A 23,513-nucleotide genomic window follows, 5' to 3' on the forward strand; every position below is an offset into this window, starting at 1 on the left:
GTTCATCTTGTCATCTTTTTTTGTCGTTCATGGATTCTTAAAAAGTGATACATGCAAGTCTGGGCTCCAAGGCCGAGTCCTCGTACGTCAGGATCTGAACCAACAGCCTGTGAATAAAGTCAGCAGGAACGGGCCGTCGGAGAAATCATAGATTAAAATGAATATATATATATACATACATGTGTGTTTGTGTATATATATATATATATATATATATATATATATATATATATATATATATATATATATATATATATAGATATATATATATATACACACACACACACACACACATGTATATGTATGTACACTGTAATAATTTTCATTGATGATATACTGATCATTTTAGAGAAGGGCAGAAAAAAATATTGCTCCCTTATTAAAGCTTAGTTGTCTTTCTACAGAATAGAGAACATAGCTAAACTGTAAGAATTTCTTAAAAAAAGAATAATTACAATGTTTTTATTGTGGTATTATTTGTATTTGTATCAATTTTTGTACGTATCGAGACTGTGAGCGTATGTTGGACCGTGGGCCTGTGTGTGTCTGGGGGAGCAGGTGAGTGCACAGGTGTGTGACTTGCATGTGAGTGGATGAATTCACTTTGTCTGAATCACTGAAATCTGAAAGACACGACCTCAGATAACACACATCTGTGATGTTGGGAATTCTTCAATAAATGTCCTTTCCTTGTACAGCAACGACACCGACTCGGTTCTTTTTTTCTTCTAAACAAACCTTGTTCTCAAAAGCACAACCTTTGACGACCTGTATTTTTTTTTAAGTTGTACAAAAACATCTCGCTGAGTGCTAACAACAGACCAAGTTAAGTTAGAACAACTTAAAACCCTCTGTGACGTCACCTAGAGGTTTTCTGAAGAGTCGCTTTGAACCTCATTTAGTCCAAAAAATGAGTAGAACGGCAGACGAGGGTGTTTGAAGAGGGAGAGGTGGAGGTTGGTGGAGCCACATGTTTCAACCTTTGCTGGTGTTGAGAGATTATAGGAGGACGTCTCCTCTGAGAAGAGTCCACCTTGTCCACCGTCATCTGTTTAGATCCATCGTGTTCTGCAGATAAAAACAGATGAGACTGTTGTTTTATTTGATACTAAACTCATGACATCTGGAAATAATTTTATAGTTTCATCAGAAATAACAACAAGAGGTTCCTGTTTTATTTTGAAACCCCGTGTCCTCGTGTTTCAGTTTTGTCTTGACTTCCCTTGTTCAGAGACGCTCACATGAAATGATAAGTTTACATATTTATGCACATAAACAAGGAGAGTTCTGCAGAGTTCATAACCTGGATGAACCAATACGACGACTATTCCATCAACTGAACCTGTTTATGATGAAATAACTGCACAAACATTTAATTTTTATGAAAAATTCAGTCCTGTTTATATATTATTATATTATCACTGCAGTTATTAGATTTTAAAATACATGTTTTCTTATACTAGAACAATAATGTGTTAAGTTATTATATTATTGGTTCAAAAACATAATTCCATTCTTGTTTGTTCCTGTTTTTATTCCGTGTGAAACGGCCACATGGACGAGGTTATTGGTGGATTTTCCATTCTGGGTTCCTTCAGAGTTCAGAGCTGCAGTGGAGCAGCTGTGTGTCTGAACATCCTGGAAGGCCGTCAGCTGGAATACTCCTTTATTTGTGGACACGTGAACACCAGCACAACACTGGTCTACAACACACATCTGGATCCTCTGATCCTGCAGCCTGTCATCATCCTCCTCTCACAGCTTTACTGGGGAAAGCAGCCGCTGAGAAGCTGCAGCTTCACTGGAAACACTGGATCTTTGATAGACACTGGTTTTAAGAGAGAGGTGGTGGATGACTCCAATCTCCATCGACCTGAGAAGCTGCAGCTTCACTGGAAACACTGGATCTTTGATAGACACTGGTTTTAGTAGAAAACTGCTGGAAGCAGCAGGACAGACTCCAACCTCCACTGACCTGAGAGTCTGCAGCTGGTAGTGTGGACTCTTCACCAGATCAGACAGCTGCTCCGCATCTGCAGCCTGCAGGTCGTTGTTCCAGCTCAGGTCCAGATGTTTCAGATGGGAGGGGTTGGACTTCAGAGCTGAGACCAGAGAAGAACAGCTGATCTCTGACAGACCGCACCACTTCAACCTGAACAAAGACACCAGAGAAGAAGAAACTTTAGGTTATTTCCATAACCCCGGTTCTCTGAGTAATATGAGTGAGATGTCTCACTATGGGATGTCCCGCTGCAGACCTCAGAAACATTAATCTCATTACACCAATCCTGATTGGCTGGTGAAACGTGTCCGTCCACTGCAGGTAGCACCAGCTACCTTAGATATCCCGTGTGGACGACATCAGGACAACAGAAGCGTACGTGAAGGAGCGGAGACGTCCAGCATAGAGAAACGGACAAAAGTGAGAGGCAGGACCAACTCGCCGCAGCACAGATGTCCTGAGCAGAAACTCCTCTGAATCAGAACCAGGATGCCGCCAGGCTCCGAGTCCAGTGGGCACGAGAGCCCACAGGCGGCTGCAAACCCTGACTCGTGTAAGCAGAAGCAGTCGCCTCCAGCAGCCGGTGGGAGAGCTGCTTTGTGACAGTCTCCCCATATGAGGACCAGCCCAGGAGACAGCTGATGTCCTCCTGAAGCCCCTCGTCCTGTCCATGTAAGAGCACACGGACGGGACATAACTCCCTCTGGACAGAGTGGGGGCATCAGGGCCAGTGGAGGGAATCGTACCAACGCCGCCAGCATGTGCAACTGACGGGAGCGTCATCCCCCCTGGAGGTTGATGTCCGCCACCGTCCTCATATTGTCGTCCTCAGCGGGACATGATGACCCATGAGAGACGGAATGAACCGTTTCAGGGACAGAAACCGCTGATGGTTCCAGAAATGTATGTGTGAGCTGGAGGTCCAACTGCAGGTCCCTGTCCCTGCAGCAGGTCTCTGTCTCTGTCCCTGCAGCAGGTCTCTGTCTCTGTCCCTGCAGCAGGTCTCTGTCCCTGCAGCAGGACTCTGTCCCTGCAGCAGGACTCTGTCTCTGTCCCTGCAGCAGGTCTCTGTCCCTGCAGCAGGTCTCTGTCCCTGCAGCAGGTCTCTGTCCCTGCAGCAGGTCTCTGTCCCTGCAGCAGGTCTCTGTCCCTCCAGCAGGTCTCTGTCCCTCCAGCAGGTCTCTGTCCCTCCAGCAGGTCTCTGTCCCTGCAGCAGGTCTCTGTCCCTGCAGCAGGACTCTGTCCCTGCAGCAGGTCCCTGTCCCTGCAGCAGGTCTCTGTCCCTCCAGCAGGTCTCTGTCCCTCCAGCAGGTCTCTGTCCCTCCAGCAGGTCTCTGTCCCTGCAGCAGGTCTCTGTCCCTGCAGCAGGACTCTGTCCCTCCAGCAGGACTCTGTCCCTGCAGCAGGTCCCTGTCCCTGCAGCAGGTCTCTGTCCCTCCAGCAGGTCTCTGTCCCTCCAGCAGGTCTCTGTCCCTGCAGCAGGTCTCTGTCCCTGCAGCAGGTCCCTGTCCCTGTCCCTGCAGCAGGTCCCTGTCTCTGTCCCTCCAGCAGGTCTCTGTCCCTGCAGCAGGTCTCTGTCCCTCCAGCAGGTCTCTGTCCCTCCAGCAGGTCCCTGTCCCTGCAGCAGGTCTCTGACTCTGTCCCTGCAGCAGGTCTCTGTCCCTGCTGCAGGTCCCTGTCCCTGCTGCAGGTCCCTGTCCCTGCTGCAGGTCCCTGTCTCTGTCCCTGCAGCAGGTCCCTGTCCCTGCAGCAGGTCCCTGTCCCTGCTGCAGGTCCCTGTCTCTGTCCCTGCAGCAGGTCTCTGTCCCTGCAGCAGGTCCCTGTCCCTGCAGCAGGTCTCTGTCCCTGCAGCAGGACTCTGTCCCTGCAGCAGGACTCTGTCCCTGCAGCAGGTCTCTGTCCCTGCAGCAGGTCTCTGTCCCTGCAGCAGGTCTCTGTCCCTGCAGCAGGTCTCTGTCCCTGCAGCAGGTCTCTGTCCCTGCAGCAGGTCCAACTGCAGGTCCCTCACAGATCTGGTGAATTCTGCCCCGACCTGTCAGGCTTCGTCCGTAGTGTCCACCTTCCTGGACAGGACGGACCCCGGGCGTCAGAGAGGACGGGACTCGCTAGTGACGCTGTGAGCAGGGAGAGGACATTGAGAGGACATTGAGAGGACATTGAGAGGACATTGAGAGGACATTGAGAGGACATTGAGCGCTCTGGCCGAAAGCGCAGCTGCCTCGTACGCTCCTGGAGGACACCGCCGGGGCTCCTGGAGGAACCGCTGAAAGCCGGCTGCCTGGAAGCTGCAACCAGTGGCTCCATGGGAGGCGTGCGGAGCAGCCCCGGGGACCGGGCTCCTGCTGCTGAAAGGGCGTCTCTCCGTGAGCCGACACCTCATCCACCTACCTGCGGTGGACGGACACGTTTCACCAGCCAATCAGCATTGGTGTAATGAGGTTAATGCAGCGGGGCATCCCATGGTGAGACATCCAGAGAAATATTATGAAAGACAACCAGAGCAGTCAGATGGTCAGTGTGGATCAGCAGATCAGCCTGATGTCTGCAGGTTAGTGTCAACACAACTTTCACATCAGATTCATCTGAACACACAACTAAAACATGTCTGACCTCAGAGTCTCCAGTCTGCAGTCTGGACTCTCCAGGAAACCACACAGATGTTTCACTCCTGAATCCTGCAGGTTGTTGCTGCTCAGGTCCAGATGTTTCAGATGTTTCAGATGGGAGGGGTTGGACTTCAGAGCTGAGACCAGAGAAGAACAGCTGATCTCTGACATCAAGCATTTCTCCAACCTGCATGAAGAATAAAAGATGTAGCTGAACCACCAGGATGCAGGTTCCAACAGAACCAGTGAAAAAGATCTTCATCAATATTCATGACATCATGCTGCTGCTCCAATAAAGACATAGTGACTTCAGCTCTGCAGCTCTGCAGCTCCACCAGTGGATCATCCATACAAACTCATGTTGTGTCTGAATATCTCAGTCGGTACAAACGTTAGAATCTCAGTGTTTGGATCAGATGAAACATGTTGGACAGATGACAGATGAAGATGTTTGTAGACGATGCTGCGTGATCTCTGCACAAACAAACATTCTGCTGCTCAGGTTCAGTTCATGTTGGGATGGAATGAAGACGTCTTTGTTGAGGGAACATCGTTCACCACTCTGTACTGCACACTTGTGCTCCACGGAGAGGAAAGCAGCCTGCAGACACTTCAGCTGGTTTCTAATGATGTCAGGAGCAGATGAGTGCAGAGACCAGGATGGTTCAGAGCAGCTCAGGTGTTTGCGGCTGCAGGACTCACAACTGTTACAACTTCAGTCAAAGAACAAACCTCAGAGTCTCCAGTCTGCAGTCTGGACCATCCAGGAAACCACACAGCTGCTTCACATCTGAATCCTGCAGCTGTTTCTCACTCAGGTCCAGATGTTCCAGATCAGACGGGTTGGACTCCAGAGCTGAGACCAGATCATCACATCTGATCTCTGACAAACTGCAGCGCTCCCACCTGGAGAAAGAATAAAACACAGATAAACATCTAGATGAGTGTTTTCTCCTCCTCCGTTCAGGGGGGTGTGGTGGGCAACACTGGAGCTTCACAGTCACAAGGTTCCTGGTCCAAATCCTGGCCCGGTTCTTTCTGCCTGGCGTTTCCAGGATCTTCCTTCACGTTCACTCAGAAACTCCACAGTTCAGAAACACGTCTGTCAGGATTCTTGAAACTTCCACATTAAACGCAGGACGGAGATACCGGATCTTCTCTTTGATCAGATGATCATTTTTAATGACAGCCAACAAAGTACTACGTTTACTGTCAGGAATGTGGTAACAAAGTATTCCAGAGTAGTGGTGAGTACTCTGATTACTATCGGGGGATCATGGAGACCCTGTATGGACTTGGGAATGCAGGACTGGACTTTTACTGGTTCTGTTACTGCCGTCAAATTCAACATTCATCAATGTTTTGGTATTTCTATCAGAATTATTATAATTATTTCATCATATTTCTGTTAATAAAGGATGAAACACAAATGACAGACTTATCACAATCAAACAGAAGCGATTGTAGAATAAGAGGTTCTGGAGAACTCCATACAGGACCTGCATCATCCCACTGATAGTAATAAGATTATTAAACACTATTCAACAATATTCCTGAAAGTAAACAAAGTATTTTGTTGTTGAAAACTACATTTGACTCTCTCAGCTGATTATACGTCTTACTTTTAGCTCAGCGGAGTCACAGATGTGACTTATTTTACAGTGTTTGGAGCATCTTCATGAAGGAAAGCAGCAGTTTGGTCTTGTTGATTGTGAGATGTGATATCTGACATAACGATGCTGAACATCTTCTGCTCCAGGATCTGGTGTGGACTGTCTGTGGGAGCAGCAGCAGGAAGAGCTGCTGGTCGTTTCACTGGATCACAACTGTATCTACTTATTACAGATAACATGTATTTTCATGGAATAAAGGTTGGGATGATCAGAGTGGTGTTGATTGACAGACTAATGTTACTTCCTGTTGCTTCTTTCCTCCTGCTGCTCTCTGCAGCCTCTGCTGCTCCTCCCTCCACAGACGCCACACATGTTAAAGGCTGATGGGAAAACATGCGTGGTGCTGGTTCTGGCGTGGAGACCAGTTTATCAACGAGCGTTTGTCTCCGTTCCTCCAGAACCAGGACAACAACGGCTGCAGGAAGCTTCTGAACGTCACTCATTAGTTCTGGACCGGGAGCTGCTGACTGAGAGAGCTGTTGGACGCTTCCATTGTTGACTCAAGCAACACTTTTACTTTACAAAATGTTCACATGTGGGACGGTGCACCTGCAGTGAATGTGCAACAGCGCGGAGCCCGGGGGAGAACGTCTGCTGTAAAGAGATACGGCGGTACCGACAAACCCCAACCTCACAGCGACTACAGCGGTCCATGAAGAACCTTCTGGAGGGAGATGAAGAGTTTCCTGCCAGCTGATCACCCTCATCATCCTCACCTCTTCCTCTTCTATTTAAACCGTCTGCAGCTCTCACTCTCACCAGAGTGGGTTTGTGGTCTCCCTGCAGATACCGGTCTCCAGCGGTTCTGCTGGGACTGCTATGCTGGACCGGATCTGTGTCCTTGGACCTGTTTCAGGTCCAGCCCTGATCGCTACGTCTGTCTGAGCTTATCTGTCTGTCTTGGGTTCTGACCCTGGCCCGCTGTTCCTGGATCCGTCTTCTGCCTCACACTAACCGAACTACAGACCGTCCTGGTCTCTGGACCGGTGGCCCGTCCCTGCACGGTCCCCATCTCCCTCTCCTGGTCCCTCTGATTCCTATTTGGATCAATAATTATTTAGATGAGGGTTCTTTACGCCTGGTCAGCCGTCATTCCAGCCCAGTCCCTGAAACCTGAACAACATGTTAGTTTGTTAGCCGTCAGCAGAAACCCGTCTTCCTTCAGGACGTGTGTGGTCTGTGTCTTCAGGGGGGTCTGTCTCCGTCAGAGATGAGCTTTCATAGAGGATTTAAAGATGAATATGTGACTCAGTTCTGTCTGGTTCTGTCAGGTTCTGTCTGGACCTGGAGCTGCTTCCTGACAGCAGGAACACACATGTGTGACGGTGAGGTGTGTGTGGTTCTAACAGAACACACATGTGTGACGGTGAGGTGTGTGTGGTTCTAACAGAACACACATGTGTGACGGTGAGGTGTGTGTGGTTCTAACAGAACACACATGTGTGACGGTGAGGTGTGTGTGGTTCTACCAGAACAGACAGCAGGTTTCACATGAAATGTGAGTGAATGATGAAGAAGCAGCAGGAGGTTCAGACGATCAACACCTGAAACTCCTTCACCTGGACTGACGGAGTCTTCTCTATTTGAGGAGACCAAAACCTCCAAGAAAACTCCAAAAGCTCCAGTCAGAACCGACCTGAGAGTCTGCAGCTGGTAGTGTGGACTCTGCACCAGACCAGACAGCTGCTCCACATCTGCAGTCTGCAGCTGGTAGTTGAATCTCAGGTCCAGATGTTTCAGGTGGGAGGGGTTGGACTTCAGAGCTGAGACCAGAGAAGAACAGCTGATCTCTGACAGACCGCAGCACTGCAAGCTGCACAAAGACACCAGAGAAGAAGAAACCAGAGCAGTAAGATGGTCAGTGTGGATCAGCAGGAGATCAGCCTGATGTCTGCAGGTTAGTGTCAACACAACTTTCACATCAGATTCATCTGAACACACAACTAAAACATGTCAGACCTCAGAGTCTCCAGTCTGCAGTCTGGACTCTCCAGGAAACCACACAGATGTTTCACTCCTGAATCCTGCAGCTGGTTCCAGCTTAGGTCCAGATGTTTCAGATGGGAGGGGTTGGACGTCAGAGCTGAGACCAGAGAAGAACAGCTGATCTCTGACAACACGCAACCCTCCAACCTGAATGAAGAAGAAACAGCTGATGACTTCTGTAACCGTGTTGAAATAAATATTTCAGGAAACATATTTTTATAAATAAGTTCATAGTTAAACAGCTCTGAAGTTGAAATGTTAAGTCATTGACCAGCAATAATGTTTTGGTATTGTTCACTAAGTGATGTTATCAAGGTTAATGTCACTGAAAATGCTGAAATGCTGAAACAAAAAGCGTGTAAAATGGAAAGGAAGTGGTTCTCTTGTAAGTCTGTAGACTCTTATCGTGCATGGAAAAAGTGTAGTCTATAAAAAAGCCCTTCACATAACTAGAAGTGCTTATTATGGTAAATGGCTTACACTTATATAGCGCTTTCCAGCTATACTTCTACAGCCCCAAAGCGCGTTACACTATAGACATTCACCCATACACACTCACACATTCACACACCAGTAGTCGGTGGAGCTGCCACACAACGGCACTGGCCTGACAACCAGGAGCAGGGGATTCAGTGTCTTGCCCAAGGACACTTTGGTGGACACAGGAGGAACTAGGGTTCGAACCACTGACCTTCAGGTTCATGGGTGAACGCTCTACCAACTAAGCCACCTTCACCCCATTACTCATCGTGGATAGAGGATAACAAAAATAACCCACGTTTTCTGTTCAGCGCTGTAGCCAGGCTGACAAAGAGACACAACTCTGTTGAGCCGAGTTTCCTGCAGCTCTCAGTAGTGACGACTTTATGAGCTTCTTTAGCAGTAAAATATCAGGATCAGAGTAGAAAACCACCAGGACGATCCGGTAGCTGCTGTGGGCGTTTCTTCAGCTTTAGCAACTTCCTCAGGCTCTGACTTGACTCTAGACTGCTTTGATCCTGTAGACCTCCCCGAGCTGACCTCAGTCGTCAATAGAGCTAAATCATCCACGTGTTTGTTAGACCCCGGCCCGACTACTCAAAAATGTTTTTTCTCTGGTTGATAAAAATCAAGCAGAGATCACGTCTCTCCGGTGTTGGCCTCACTCCACTGGTCCCCGTAAAACCTGGAATCCAATTAAAATGGTATTACTTGTGTATAAAGTCCAAAACGGCCTTAGTGTTTAATAAACCTCTAGTTAGTGTTTAGTAAAACTCTAGTTAGTGTTCAGTAAACCTCTAGTTAGTGTTTAGTAAACCTCTAGTTAGTGTTTAGTAAACCTCTAGTTAGTGTTTAGTAAACCTCTAGTTAGTGTTTAGTAAACCTATAGTTAGTGTTTAGTAAACCTATAGGTAGTGTAACTAGTGTGTTAGGGCCAGTACTTGTAGGGGAGTTTTTCCTTGCCACTGTTTGTCTTATGGTTTTTCTCCCACTAGGGGAGTTTTTACCTGCCAGTGTTTATCGTTATGTAATAATTGCTCGGGGGTCTGGAAAGATCCCAGAGACAACTGTGTTGTAATAGATGCTGTATAAGGAAAATTGAATTGAAAATATTCATTTGTGTAGCGAGTTTTGATGTTAATAGGAACTCATTGTGTTTGTTAAAATAAGAAAAAGGACAAATACGGAAGTTAAGTGAATATATTTTATTTGGTAATTTTGTTGTGAAGAGCCAATTGCATTCAAGGGTAGGAGGGATCCAGGATACGAGTTGACGGATACGACCCCTCCCCACTACACACATTGAGTTACAGCTGTGGAGGAGGATGCAGGACGTCTGCTGCAGGATGACACGTGTTATCTGCTGTGACGGGAGACTCTCAGGTGTCCGACCAGGACTCTCAGAAACTGAAGTGGTGGTAGAGTCGGTCAGTTCAAATCTTTTTTTTTTTTTAAATATGTTCATCCCGATTCTTTCCCATTTATATCACCCATTTATTTATATCAGTGCTCCTATCTAGTGAGCAGGCTGCTTCTTTTCACCAAACAGGGTGGGGCTTCACTGGCCGGACGTAGCGCGTGGAAGGATCACGTTATTCCGGCCAGATCCTCCCCACCGGGGCAGTGTGTAGCCCAGGGGCCTCATTTATAAAAGAGTGTGTAGGATTCATACTAAAAGTGCACGTAAACCCAAAAGCCAAAAATGGCAGGCGCAAAAAAAAATCTGGATTTATAAAACCGTGTGCACGCACACTTGCACGCAATGTTCGCTTTATAAATCACAGTCCAGCTGGAAGATTGCGCAGGTGAATTCTCCTCATATCCCGCCCTCTACACGCCCACTTTCTACCATAAATGGGCAATGCAAAGTAGTTCATGACTGTATTTGCATATAAATGAGCCTGCTGAGCATGCGCAGCGGCTTCCTGCAGCCTGTTTGGGCGTCAGGATGAATGAGACGTGTCGAGCAACCGTGCCACTAAATTTCACAGAGACTGAGATTGAAATGTTGTGGATGAGGTGGTGGCCAGGAAAACAACATTATTTGGTGGTCACAGTAAAAGTAGAAAAAGTATATAGATAGTATAAAATAAAGCGAGTGAATGGCAGCACGGACAGATGCTGCAGAAAAAAAAAAAGAAGTGGTGTGATTTGAAGGTGGAGGCCAAGAGGTACGGAGCCCCTAAAGGGACACAGATTTTTTTATATATATATAATGAGTTTTACGTGCGCGCGTGAAACCTTTAAGGCTGATTTATGGTTCTGCGTTACACCAACGCAGAGCCTACGGCGTAGGTGAGTGTCGCCGCGTACCCTACGGCGTAGGCTCTGCGTCGTTTTAAAGCAGAACCGTAATTTAGGCTTTACGCGCGCGCGTAAAGGTTTCACGTGCGGGTAAACTCATTATGTATTAAAAAAAATCTGAGTCCCTTTTAGGGGCTCCGTAGAGTGGCCCGGCACTCATTTGTTCTGTCCTCAGTCACTCTACGGTTGGAAGCGGTGGGTGAGGAGGAGGTTCCCGACGTGTCCTGCACCGCGGCTGCAGCAGCAGCAGAGTCCTGACTGACGCTGTGCTTCACACACAGAGGGACACAATCAGCGCTATTATATTATAAGTCTGATATGTGATGACATTAAGAGTATGACATGAATCTGGCTTCATTTCACCACCTCACCACCTGCGTCGCCAGTTCCCCATATCTTAAAACTGTTCCTACGGGAGGGTCAGGTTTGGCGTAGGGATACGCACATTTTTCCGTTAGTTTTTTCTTTTTAAATCCCGACCTTTGCCTAGAAGGTGGCTTGCGCATCTTTCAAGCCATGTTTTGTGCGCAAGCAAGCTTTATAAATGAGGCCCCCAGGGCATGTTTTTGTGAGGGTAGCTCGGGTGAGGGTAGCTAGCATTAGCTACCAAGGGAACACGGGGAGAACATGCAAACTCCACACAGAAAGGTCCTTTCACCAACCCCACCCAGGGCGCTGGAGTCATGGGGGAACTAACACGCACTTCGGCGCCCACAGCGTCCCCAGCGGGAATTGAACCCAGGACCTTCTTGCTGTGAGACGGCTGCACTACCAGCTGCACCACCGTGCCCCCTAAGTCACTCATTCAACGAAGACGTTGACCGAGTTGCTGCTAAGACCGTCCTAATGGACTTTGTTAAGAGGCTAGCGGCCTGCAGGCTAAATCGGCAGAGCCCGGGTGGATCTGTGAGCCTGACGGAGAAGTGATGGAGCCTGACAGCGTCGCCGTGTGAGGGGAGCGACTGAGGCGACCGTGAGGCTGAGTCATCTCTGCAGCTGCTGGATATCTCTGCTCATCCTCCAAGACTGGGGTGGTGCAAAGTCTCTGAAGGGACCGTTGTCTTATTCAGCCTTCGTTTGTTGGTGGCTGCAACATTTGGACATTTGAGTATTACTTTATTTTACTGCCGGCTATAAGTTAATTATCTGGGCCCAAAGGACGTCTGAGTTTATAGAGACCATTCTGAATGATTTTATCAGCCTGAGGGTTGGAAGAGTTTCTGAATAGTTTTGAAAGCAATATTTAACTGCTATTTCTGTTTTCTTTAAGTAAATGTTTTATAATTTTCCTGACGTGTGTTTATTGACTACTTTTGATCATTTTAGTAGTTAATGCAAATTGGCAGTAATTTAAGATTTAATGGTTTAAAGAGTGAAAATTAAGTTGTAATTGTATGTTGAAGAGCAGAAATGTTGAACGATCGCTTGCACATCAGCTGAATTCTGTTGACTTTATTGAAGGAACCCCAAGTTCTCTGAAGGTTCAACGAACTCAGGTCAGCACCTCGTTCTGGTCACATCCACTGGAGAGGCGCTACACTTCCACTCAGACTCCAACTTTTACACTTTAAACATCATCACACATCTCTTCCAGGAGAGAAGGGAGAAATAAACTTCTGGACATGTTTAATTAAATTAATTACCGTATACTATATTGACCTCTAAAGGGAACTGATGGTTGCAGCAGAAAGAGTCAGTGTTACAGAGTCATTAGAAAGAGTCTTTCTAGAAGTTTCCAGGTGTGTTCAGGAACGATCTCCTGCAGCCGTCTGTATGACGGAGAACCTGAAGACGTCTCTGACGGAACACAGTCCTTAGTTTTATCTGTGTTTGTGGAGGATCTGTTTGGACAGACTTTTCAAAGCGTCTACGATGTTTTAAATCTGGGAACTGACCTCAGAGTCTCCAGTCTGCAGTCTGGACTCTCCAGGAAACCACACAGATGTTTCACTCCTGAATCCTGCAGGTTGTTCAGACTCAGGTCCAGATGTTCCAGATGGGAGGGGTTGGACTTCAGAGCTGAGCCCAGAGAAGAACATCTGATCTCTGACAGACCGCAGTCCTGCAATCTGAACAAAAGGTAAGTTCTTCAAATTTCAACTTTGTCATCAGGTTCATGTGGGTCATCACTGGTATCTGGACTTTATAAAACAGGTTTTAAAGTTCTATTATATCCATAATGTTGGTTCCTGGTTGTTCCTCTGAAATGTTCACCTTTTAATGAACATACTGGGGTTCTCTGCTAGAATAGAATAGAATAGTTTAATGCCATTTGTACAAGTTAAAAACAGCTACCTAGGAAGTATTGTGCATGTCCCAGAGTCCTGGGGGGTTCATGGTTCTGAGTGAGAGAGTGGGGTTTCCTTCATTGGTGTCTGGAGCCAACAGCCTTACAGTAGCTGGTGGAATCTGTTGTAGAAGCTCTGTAGGTGCTGATGCTCAGGTTGTAGCCCCCCCACTGGAACAGACCATGGAGGGTGGCGTCGGTCCCTGAGGGGGCTCTGTGCTGGTTGTCAGTCTGCACGCCTTCCAGTCACCTTCAGGATTCTCTCTTGTATGTGTTTATGTTTTGTTCAAATAAAGGACTTTGCTGCCCTCTGTCACCTTTGGGTCTCCTGCTTTTGGGTTCTGTAATCTCACCTCGTGACAAAACCTGCAGCTGTTTTAAAACTAGTTCGGACTCAGGAAACTGAAGACTACAAACACAAGAAAGTACAAAGTACTTATCAAACGTGTAATCTGACCTGATGTACTGGGACTTCAGACCCGTGGCACTCACTTCAGTTGCCATGAAGACTCTGGAGAAGCTGGTCCTCCGACAGCTCAACTCTGTGCTGCCAGACACCGTTGACCTCTTCAGTTTGCCAACCGCTCCAACAGATCAGTGGACGATATGGTGGCATTGGCACTTCAATTCTGCAACACCTGGACTCTCATGACACCGATGCACGGTTTCTGTTCCTGGATTACAGCTCAGCCTTCAATACAATCAAGCCGCTGAAGCCGACCACGAAGCTGGCAGACCTGGAAGTACCCGCTCACACCCGGAACTGGATCCTGGACTTTCTCACAGACGTGGTGAGGATGGGAGAGAAGGTCTGCTGAGCTCACAGTGAGCACAGGAACCCCGCAGGGCTGCTGCCTCAGCCCACAACTCTTCTCCCTCTACACATATGACTGAACCTCCAACCAGGACAATAACATCCCCATCAAGGACGGGACGACACCTCCATCCTTGGTCTGATTACAGGGAAGGACGAGTCATTGCACAGGAACCTGGTCCACAAAATCACTGTCTCTGGGGGAGACAATGATCTGGTTCTGAACCTGGACAGAACTAAAGAATTCATCCTGGACTTCAGGAACCCCCCCCCCCCCCTACTGCAGACTCCTCTCCTCAGGGGACTGTGGTTGAGCGGACTGAGAGCTCCAGGTTCCTGGGCCTTCAGATCAGTGAGAGCCTCAGCTGGAACAGCAGAACACACTGCAGCTCTGGTGGAGAAAGCTCAACCCCCTCACAACGTACAATACAATACTTACAAAAGCAAAAGTAAAATGTACAATAAATCTCTCATCTACCTGGTAAATGTCCTGTATTTAACGGTGATGCAACTCAGGGTCCTCAGCTGGACAACAAGGACATTGTATAGCGATAAATATATTTTTGTATTATATGTACATTGTTGTTATTGCAATATATGTTGACTGTTGTTATATAGTTATTTATCCTTTTCTTATTTTTGTGTATTTTTGACTTGCGTCTGATGCAAATGCTAATAAACCTCTATTCCATTCTATTATTTTAGTATTTTATTTTATTTTACTATATCCTATTCTATTCTATTAGAGATAGATTTTTTCCAAAATAAAGATGTTTCTTCATATCAGATCTTAAATATTTCCTAAAGATGTTTCGGATTATGTATTTTTGTCACATCTTTGGAGGTTGATAAGTGGATAAATGTGGAAACATCTAAAGTGGACTGACCTCAGAGTCTCCAGTCTACAGTTTGGACTCTCCAGTCCACCAGACAGAAGCTTCACTCCTGAATCCTGCAGGTCCTGGTTCCGACTCAGGTCCAGTTCTGTCAGATGGGAGGGGTTGGACTTCAGAGCGGATGCAACAACTTCACAGTGAGTCTCTGAGAGTTTACAACCAACAAATCTGTGATGAGAGAAAATATGATGTCAGTTGTAATAAAGTCTGATTTAAAGCCAGACTGATTTAGGTGACTTGAGGTGACCCAGAATAAAACTAACACATCAGACTTCAAGATCAAAACAAGATTTGAAGAAGTGAACTGCTAACTGATGGTCTTATTGATCCATCTGGACTCACCGAGCCTTTCTGCAGTTCCTCACAGCTGGAATCAGTCTCAGTCGACCCATTGGTGCTGTCTTGTACTTGTTCAGGTCGAACTCATCCAGAACCTCCTCTGACATCTGCAGCATGTAGGCCAGAGCTGAACACTGGATCTCAGAGAGTTCCTGCTCTGATCTGTTCTCTGACTTCAGGAACTCTTGGATCTGCTGATGAACTGAGAGGTCGTTCATCTCCATCAGACACTGGAAGATATTGATGCTTCTGTCAGGATAGCTGATATCAGTGTTCATCTGCTTCAGGTTGTTGATGACTGTCTGGATGGTTTCTGGACGGTTCTCCGTCTGGTTCAGAAGACCTCCTAACAGTCTCTGGTTGGACTCCACAGAAAGACCATGAAGGAAGCGGACAAACAGGTCCAGGTGGCCATTTTTACTCTCCAGGGATTTCTTCATGACTCTCTTCAGGAATTTATCCAGAGATGAGTATCTGTATTTTCCTCCCAGGAATGAGTCTTCTCCCAGGAAGTTCTCCAGCACATCTGTGTTTCTGGTGGACCAACAGTGGAGCACGTAGACTGCAGCCAGGAACTCCTGGATGCTCAGATGAACAAAGCAGTAGACGGGTTTCTGGAAGATCTCACACTCTCTCCTGAAGATCTGGGTACAAACTCCTGAGTACACCGAGGCCTCTGGGACATCAAGACCACACTGCTCCAGGTCTTCTTGGTAGAACATGATGTTTCCTTTCTCCAGATGTTCCAACGCCAGCCTCCCCAGCTTCAGAAGAAGGTCCCTGTCAGCCTCCGTCAGCTCCTGTGGACTCGTCTCATGTCCCTCCTGGTACTTGTTCTTCTTCCTCTTGGTCTGGACCACCAGGAAGTGGGAGAACATGTCAGTCAGGGTCTTGGGCAGCTCTCCTCTCTGCTCTCTGGTCAACATGTGGTCCAGAACTGTAGCAGTGATCCAGCAGAAGACCGGGAGTTGACACATGATGTGGAGGGTTCTGGATGTCTTCATGTGGGAGACGATGCTGCTGGACCGCTCTTCATCCCTGAACCTCCTCCTGAAGTATTCCTCCTTCTGGCCGTCGGTGAAGCCTCGTACTTCTGTCACCCTGTCCACGTGTTTGTGAGGGATCTGATTGGCTGCTGCAGGTCTGGAAGTGATCCAGATGAGAGCTGAGGGAAGCAGGTTCCCCTGGATGAGGTTGGTCAGCAGCACGTTGACCGATGAGCTCTGTGTGACGTCAGACACGACCGGACCGTTGTTGAAGTCCAGGGAACGTCTGCTTTCATCCAGGCCGTCAAAGATGAACAACGGTTTCCCGGCAGCCAGCTGCTCTGCTGTGAGGTTCTGGAACGATGGATGGAAAACCTGGATCAGCCTGAGAAGACTGAGCTGCTCATCTCTGATCAGGTGCAGCTCCCTGAACGAGAGCAGAATCACCACGGTGACGTCTTGGTTCTCCGAGCCCTCGGCCCAGTCCAGAGAGAACTTCTGAACCGAGAAGGTTTTCCCAGCGCCAGCGACGCCGTTGGTCAGAACCACTCTGATGGCTCCACGTTGGCCAGGTAAGGCTTTAAAGATGTCCTGGCACCTGATTGGAGCGTCATGGAGGCTCTTCATCCTGGAAGCTGTCTCCAGCTGCCTCACCTCATGTTGGGTATCGACCTCTTCACTCAGTCCCTCTGTGATGAAGAGCTCCGTGTAGATCCTGTTGAGGGGGGTTCTACTTCCTGGTTCATCAGTTCCTTCAGTCACATGTTCACATCTGCTCCTCAGACTGGTCTTGTGTTCATCTAGGACCTCCTGCAGACCAGAATCTGCTGAAAGACAAGAAGAACTCTGAAACTACAGAACAAAAGTCTTTCCAGTTGTCAGAAATGAGTCCATCAGCAGACAGATGTTCAGTCTTACCTCGTACAGTTCTGCTCTGACTGGCTGTCTGCAGTCCAGCTCTGGTTCTGGATCTTTTTCCACACTGGGGACAGGAGGACGGTCCTGGTGGAGCAGACTGGTCCCAGTATGAGCTCATGCAGCGTCTGCAGAACCAGTGTCCACAGCTGCTGGAGACTGGATCCTTCAGGATGTCCTGACACAAAGGACAGCAGGACGGCTGCTCCTCCACACTTACTCCTCTCCTCTTCCTCCCTCTGTGAACACATGTCTTCATCACTAAAGTCATTTATGACTGTTGTAGAAAAACATCCAGATGAGTCAACAATGTCCAGAAGCTCAGATGGTCTCAGAGAGTAAAAGTGCAGCTGCTTTTCTGTTTGATTTGAGCCTCCAGATGGGAATAAAACTGATGCCTCCGGAAGATCTTATTTATTTATTTATTTATTTTTATTTAACCTTTATTTAACCAGGTAGTAGCCCATTGAGATCAAGGATCTCTTTCACAAGGGTGACCTGGCCAGGAAGGCAGCAGCGCACGTCAAAACAAATAAAATCACAAGGTTAAAAGACAGAATACAGAACAATAACAGAGGAACAAAGTAGCAATAAAATGATAAAACCACGTCTTATAAAGTGCAGATGCATAAGAGGTCACAGCCAGTTAACAGTAGGTAATCACATCAATCATATAAAGTGCAGATGTTGAGGAAGACATAACTACCATCAGGTACAGAGACACTGTCCTTTGCTTTCACGCTCTAGGTCCTTCATGATCGAACCAAAGTCATTGAAGGATATCAGGTCCGTCAGTTTAAAGTCTTTCTGAAAGGTGTTCCAAGCAAAGGGGGCGGCGAATTTAAAAGCTCTTTTTCCCAGCTCAGTGCGAACACGCGGAATAATGAAGTACAAAGCATCATGTGAGCGCAGGCCATAATGGCTTTGGCTTCTATACGGAGATATGTGCAAAGGTAAGCAGGGACCAATCCGAGAAGGGTTTTATAAATAATGCGCAACCAATGCATACGCCTGCGTACAGATAAAGATGGCCAGGCGGATTTGACATACAAGGTACAGTGGTGGGTAAGATGTTTACAGCAAGTGACAAATCTCAAGGCACAATGATACACAGTGTCAAGTGGCCGCAGACACTAGGCAGATGCATTCATATACAACACATCACCATAATCCAGCAGGGGCAAGAATGTTGATGTTACCAGATACTTCCTAGCACTGAGGGAGAAGCAGGCTTTGTTTCGAAAGAAGAATCCTAACTTCACCCTGATTTATTTATTTATTTATGTGTATACATTTTATATTCATAAGTTTATGTGTATGCCAGTAGTGGAAGAAAGAAAAACACCAGAAAAACTAGGAAAACCAGTTTGCCTGGGTGAGATATTAGGATCCAGGATCGGTTTCCCTTTTCTTCTTCCACTTATTCTTCCAACCGTTTTTTCATCCATTCATTCCCGGACTGTAAGGTGCTTTTGAATTTGTACATTCCTCCCCTTTAATCAATAGACAAGAAACTACAGTTTTTCCTTGTTTTGGTTTTTCAAGCCTCATAAAGGATGGATTTTCCATCTTCTGACACTTGGACCGTGATCTGACAAAAGCACCTGGGGCTTTGTTAAGGTACAACTGGTGCGTTACATTTGTAACTGGAAATAAAAGATTTATTAATATAGGAAGAGTACAATAGGAGGTTTGATAGGATTGATTCTAGTTTATAAATGAAAAATTATTAAAACTAAATCACATGCAATTATATGAAAATTTATGTTGTTTTATATTTAAGTTATCTATTTATTACAAGCAAAACATCTTTCATTGTTAGTTTTTAATGTCATGAACGAGTAGAGTCCTAAAACTGCTGCAGACTCTCCTGGACTGATCTGGAGAGCTGGTTTCATCCTGAACCAAACTCTGGTCTCTGAACCAGCAGGACCACATGGTTGAGGAACACAGAAGACTCAGTGGTGGAAAAACAGGAACCAGAAGGAAAAAGTGATGTTTAAAGAACCTAAAACATCCAATAAACCACCATGGACAGAAAATATAAAGTCATGATGAGTCATAGAATCAGTTAACAACAATTGTCTTACTTTGTGTCTGAGGGTCCAGGTTCTTTACTGAAGTCCGGAGGATCTTCTTTGGACCAGTCACTCTTCATAGACAGACAGATGGATCCTGGAGACTCTGGTCTCTGACTGCGGTACCGACCTCTGCAAACACAAATTCACATCAGTCACTGATAATATTGATGATGACCACTGAAGAGGATCTACAGCAGGGTCTCCAACTCTGGTCCTGACAGCCACAGTCCTGCATGTGTTAGATGTTTCCTGCTTCAGGATTGTCCACCCCTGATCTAGTCTGTATCCAGTCCTGGAGCAGATTACTGCTTTCCTCTCCTCCTGACATCAGAGCTCATGTTTCCTCTGCAGGAACCTTCCACAGGGATCAGGGATCTTAGGACATTCCTGCTTCCTGACCCTCTGAACATCTCAGCGATTCAAACTCAACACTTCCTTAATTGAACTGAAATTCTTTTGTTGATGAAAAAATAAGATGAATCCATTTACAGTTTTTGTGCAGATTTAACACCAAACTGTCCTCCCTCCAAAACCTATAAAGTGTTGAAAAATAACTTGTTTTTATCAAGAACAATTACAAATTGTTAAGCATTTTACCTACAATCAAACCTGCAATAACCCACGTTATTAACTCACAGTGGTAGCAGTAGTACTAGTAGCAGTAGTAATGGTAGCAGTAGTGGTAGTAGCAGTAGTAGTAGCAGTAGTAGTAGTAATGGTAGTAGTAGTAGTAGTATTAGTAGTAATAGGCATAGTAGCAGTTGTCTTAGTAATGCTGGCAGTAGTAGCAGTGGTAGTAGTAGTAGAAACACTACAAAGTGACCAAACCTGCCAAAAACCCTGTTTTAGCAGTTTTTAATGTCATGTCATACTTTGTGTCTGAGGGTCCAGGTTCTTTACTGAAGTTTAGAGGATCATCTTTGGACCGGTCACTCTTCATAGACAGACAGATGGATCCTGGAGACTCTGGTCTCTCCTCCTCTTCCTCCACACAATCATCCATCTTCTGGACTTCAGTCATTCAGAGACATGAACCACAAACACCCACCATCTTTGAATCTGTAGACAGAAACTTTATTAGAACACGACTAAGTCATGAAATCAATGTAACAACTTTCCCTGAAGGACTTTGTCAAAACTCGTGAGGAGGAAGAAAGAGGTTTTACTGATACTGACGATGAGACAGACCTGAAGCTGAGTCTCCTCTAACCTGACGCCAACATTTCTGTCCAGGTGGGATCTGTGAAGCCGAGTCTTCACCTGGAGAAGATATTTTATGTTTCATTAAAAAACTTGCTGAAAAACAGACTTACAAAGAAACTTTGTGTTAAATTCAAGTCTCACAGAGAATAGTCTAAAATTCTGAAGAAGATAGAAACTTAGAGCTTAAAAAAGTCTCAGTTACTGAAATAAATCAAACTTGTAGAATCTGTAAAAATCTTCTGAACATCAGGATAACACGCACACGCACACACACACACACACACACACACACACACACACACACACACACACACACACACACACACACACACACACACACACACACACGTCAGAGGTTGTGTTGTGGTGTTTCCTCTGTGAGGAGGAAGAAGCTCCTGTTTTAATTCAAATATCAACAAAGTAACATCCAGAACCCCCTGCCTTTACACCAGAAAGTGATGTCAGAAGGTCATGTGACCCTTAAATGTGAAGTTAGCTGGATGTCGGAAAGGCATCGCAGGTCCTTCCTCCCCGCTGCATCAGACTGTACAACCAGGCTGATCTCATTAGCTAACGGACAATAAATAACATGTGCAATAACCATATGTGCAATATCTGTGTGTCTACCTCACACTCATCCTACCTGCTTTTTTGCACTGTTTTTTTTTCCTTCGCACTACTTTTATTTCCATCGCAATGTATATACTGTCTATATCCTGTAATTATATATTTTTTTTTACTTTTTACTTTTTTACCCCCTTCCCTGCATGTGTGTGTTAACTGTACTGCTGCTGACATGTGAGGGAGTAATAAAGGTTTATCTTATCTTATCTTAACTGCTTCCAGAGTCTCTTTTCTGTGTTTGATTAAACCTGATACAGGTACGTCTGAACAAGAGTCCTCAAGGACACATTTATCTGACCCCAAACTATTTACTTCTTTTTTTTAATACTTTTATCACGATTTATTTCCCCATTTTATCTCCCCGTGCTCCTAGCTAAGTCAGTCGTGGGCGTTGCTCCCTCTCCCAACCCCAGGAGTTCCTGCTCTGAGCTCAGGTCTCCTCCTGACTTGAGGGTGAGCAGCTTCTTTTCACCAGACAGGGTGGGGTTTCTCCGGCCGGACGTAGCGGTGGAAGGATCACGTTAATCCAGCCACATACCCCCATGTGTTTCCCCGGCTGGCCAGAGGGGGCAGTAGAGCCGGAACTGCTGCATGTTTTTGTGAGGGAAGCTCACATTAGCTACCAAGGGAACACGGAGAGAACATGCAAACTCCACACAGAAAGACCTTTCACCAACCCCACCCAGGGTGAGGGTTGGGGGTTCCAACCCCACCCAGGGTGCTGAAGTCACGGGGGAACTTAACACGCACTCAGCGCCCACAGCGTCCCCGGCAGGAATCAAACCCAGGACCTTCTTGCTGTGAGACGACTGCACTACCAGCTGCTCCACCGTGTCCCCTAAATATTTAGTTCTTTAGTTTCAGTCGCAGACACTTTAACAGCAGCAGAAAAAGAAGGAACAAACACTCACCTGGTTCCTCTGCTGCTCCGTCCACGTCGACATGGACTCTGAACTCTGAATCTGACAGGTGTTTTTCACCTGCAGAGCTGCTGCTCCTCCTCCTCCTCCTCTTCCTCCTCCTCCTCCTCCTCCTCCTCCTCCTCCTCACTGTATTTAGAGGAAATCACATGACCACTGATGAGAGAGTTTTACAGTCTGACTCAGACACTTTATCAGCAGCAGAAGAAGAACTTGAGACACGTGGAGATGACGTCATGGAGCAGATAAAACAGGATCAACAACTACGGCTGGTGATTTTCATAGAACCTGCATCAGTTGTCAAAGAGCCATGTTTTGGATTCTGGGAGAAAGAACGAGACCAGAATCACCAGGAAATAAAACAGATTGACCTTAAGGTGGTTGGTTTTGCTGCTTGCAGATGTTCAGATGTTCTCCAGAGCAGAGACGGCTGCAGGAGACGGCAGAGCCAGGACTGTTCAGCTGAGCAGCCGGTATTTTCCATGTGGTGACGGAGCTCCGGTCCTTCTGGACCAGAGAGGAACCACAGACACAGAAGCTGCTGCTGAGGTGACCAGCACATCTGCTGAGGTGACCAGCACATCTGCTGAGGTGACCAGAACATCTGCTGATGCTGGACCTCATTTGAACTCTGACCCCCCATAGAAAATCCAGGGAGCAGCTGCTTCAGAAGTCACCACGTCAGTAAAAAGAGTGTTGTCAGTATAAATACAACTGCTCTGTGAAGGTCTCAAATGTGAGTTCATATTATTCTAAAGCATATACATTTAATTCAGTATGTATTTCATTGTTTCATGGATCCTGTCTTGAAGAACATAATGAAATCATTTCAACTGTCATGACAGTTCGTCCACAGACACAAACATCTGGTTATTTTCTGCAGCAAGTCCAGACAAATCGATCCCAGATAACAGATCGATGCAGAGCCAGAAGACAAACTCATTCAGGAGCCTTTAGGGTTTTTGGATGATGTGAAAGACGACTCACGTCTTCATGTAGCTCCAGCACACGCATGAGCACTTCTTGAGTTGGTAAGGTGAGTGAAGGACAGGAGAAACGTCACAAACATGTCCAGAGCTGCTGAGAGAAGCTGTGAATGTGACTGAAGAAGCTTTGAAGAGAATCCTCCAACCCCAGCAGCTCCTGCAACAGTTTATCCTGCACAAACATCTCAGATGTAAACCTGTCTGAATTCACCACATGTTCCTGTACGTCTGTGTAGGTGACAAATACATCTTTAAACTTTATAAATGACCATTTCTCACTTCTGCTATTGTATACAGAACATTCAAAATGTTTAATACAACCTTAAATCAACAAAAGTTGTTAAAGCTGGAAGAAAATCTCACAAAATGAAATGAAATGTTCCAACAAAATCAGTTCATCCTCAAGTGTTT

General features: G+C 46.4%; 1 protein-coding gene across 1 annotated transcript in view; it reads right to left on the reverse strand.

Moving 5' to 3' along the window:
• Positions 1–23,513, reverse strand: part of LOC133422947 (NACHT, LRR and PYD domains-containing protein 12-like) — a 256,789-nt gene that overhangs the window by 155,317 nt on the left and 77,959 nt on the right. Inside the window, exons 2-10 of the mRNA XM_061713009.1 lie at positions 20,242–20,428; positions 19,379–19,498; positions 17,292–17,527; positions 15,391–17,200; positions 15,040–15,216; positions 12,947–13,120; positions 8,241–8,414; positions 7,918–8,094; positions 5,341–5,514 (exon numbers count right to left, since the gene is read on the reverse strand). Coding sequence (XP_061568993.1) covers positions 5,341–5,514; positions 7,918–8,094; positions 8,241–8,414; positions 12,947–13,120; positions 15,040–15,216; positions 15,391–17,200; positions 17,292–17,527; positions 19,379–19,498; positions 20,242–20,390 — 3,191 coding nt within the window. The 5' untranslated portion in view covers positions 20,391–20,428. The remainder of the gene's footprint in view (positions 1–5,340; positions 5,515–7,917; positions 8,095–8,240; positions 8,415–12,946; positions 13,121–15,039; positions 15,217–15,390; positions 17,201–17,291; positions 17,528–19,378; positions 19,499–20,241; positions 20,429–23,513) is intronic.

This window comes from Cololabis saira, chromosome 22 (assembly GCF_033807715.1).
Source record: "Cololabis saira isolate AMF1-May2022 chromosome 22, fColSai1.1, whole genome shotgun sequence".
Classification (NCBI taxonomy): domain Eukaryota; kingdom Metazoa; phylum Chordata; class Actinopteri; order Beloniformes; family Belonidae; genus Cololabis; species Cololabis saira.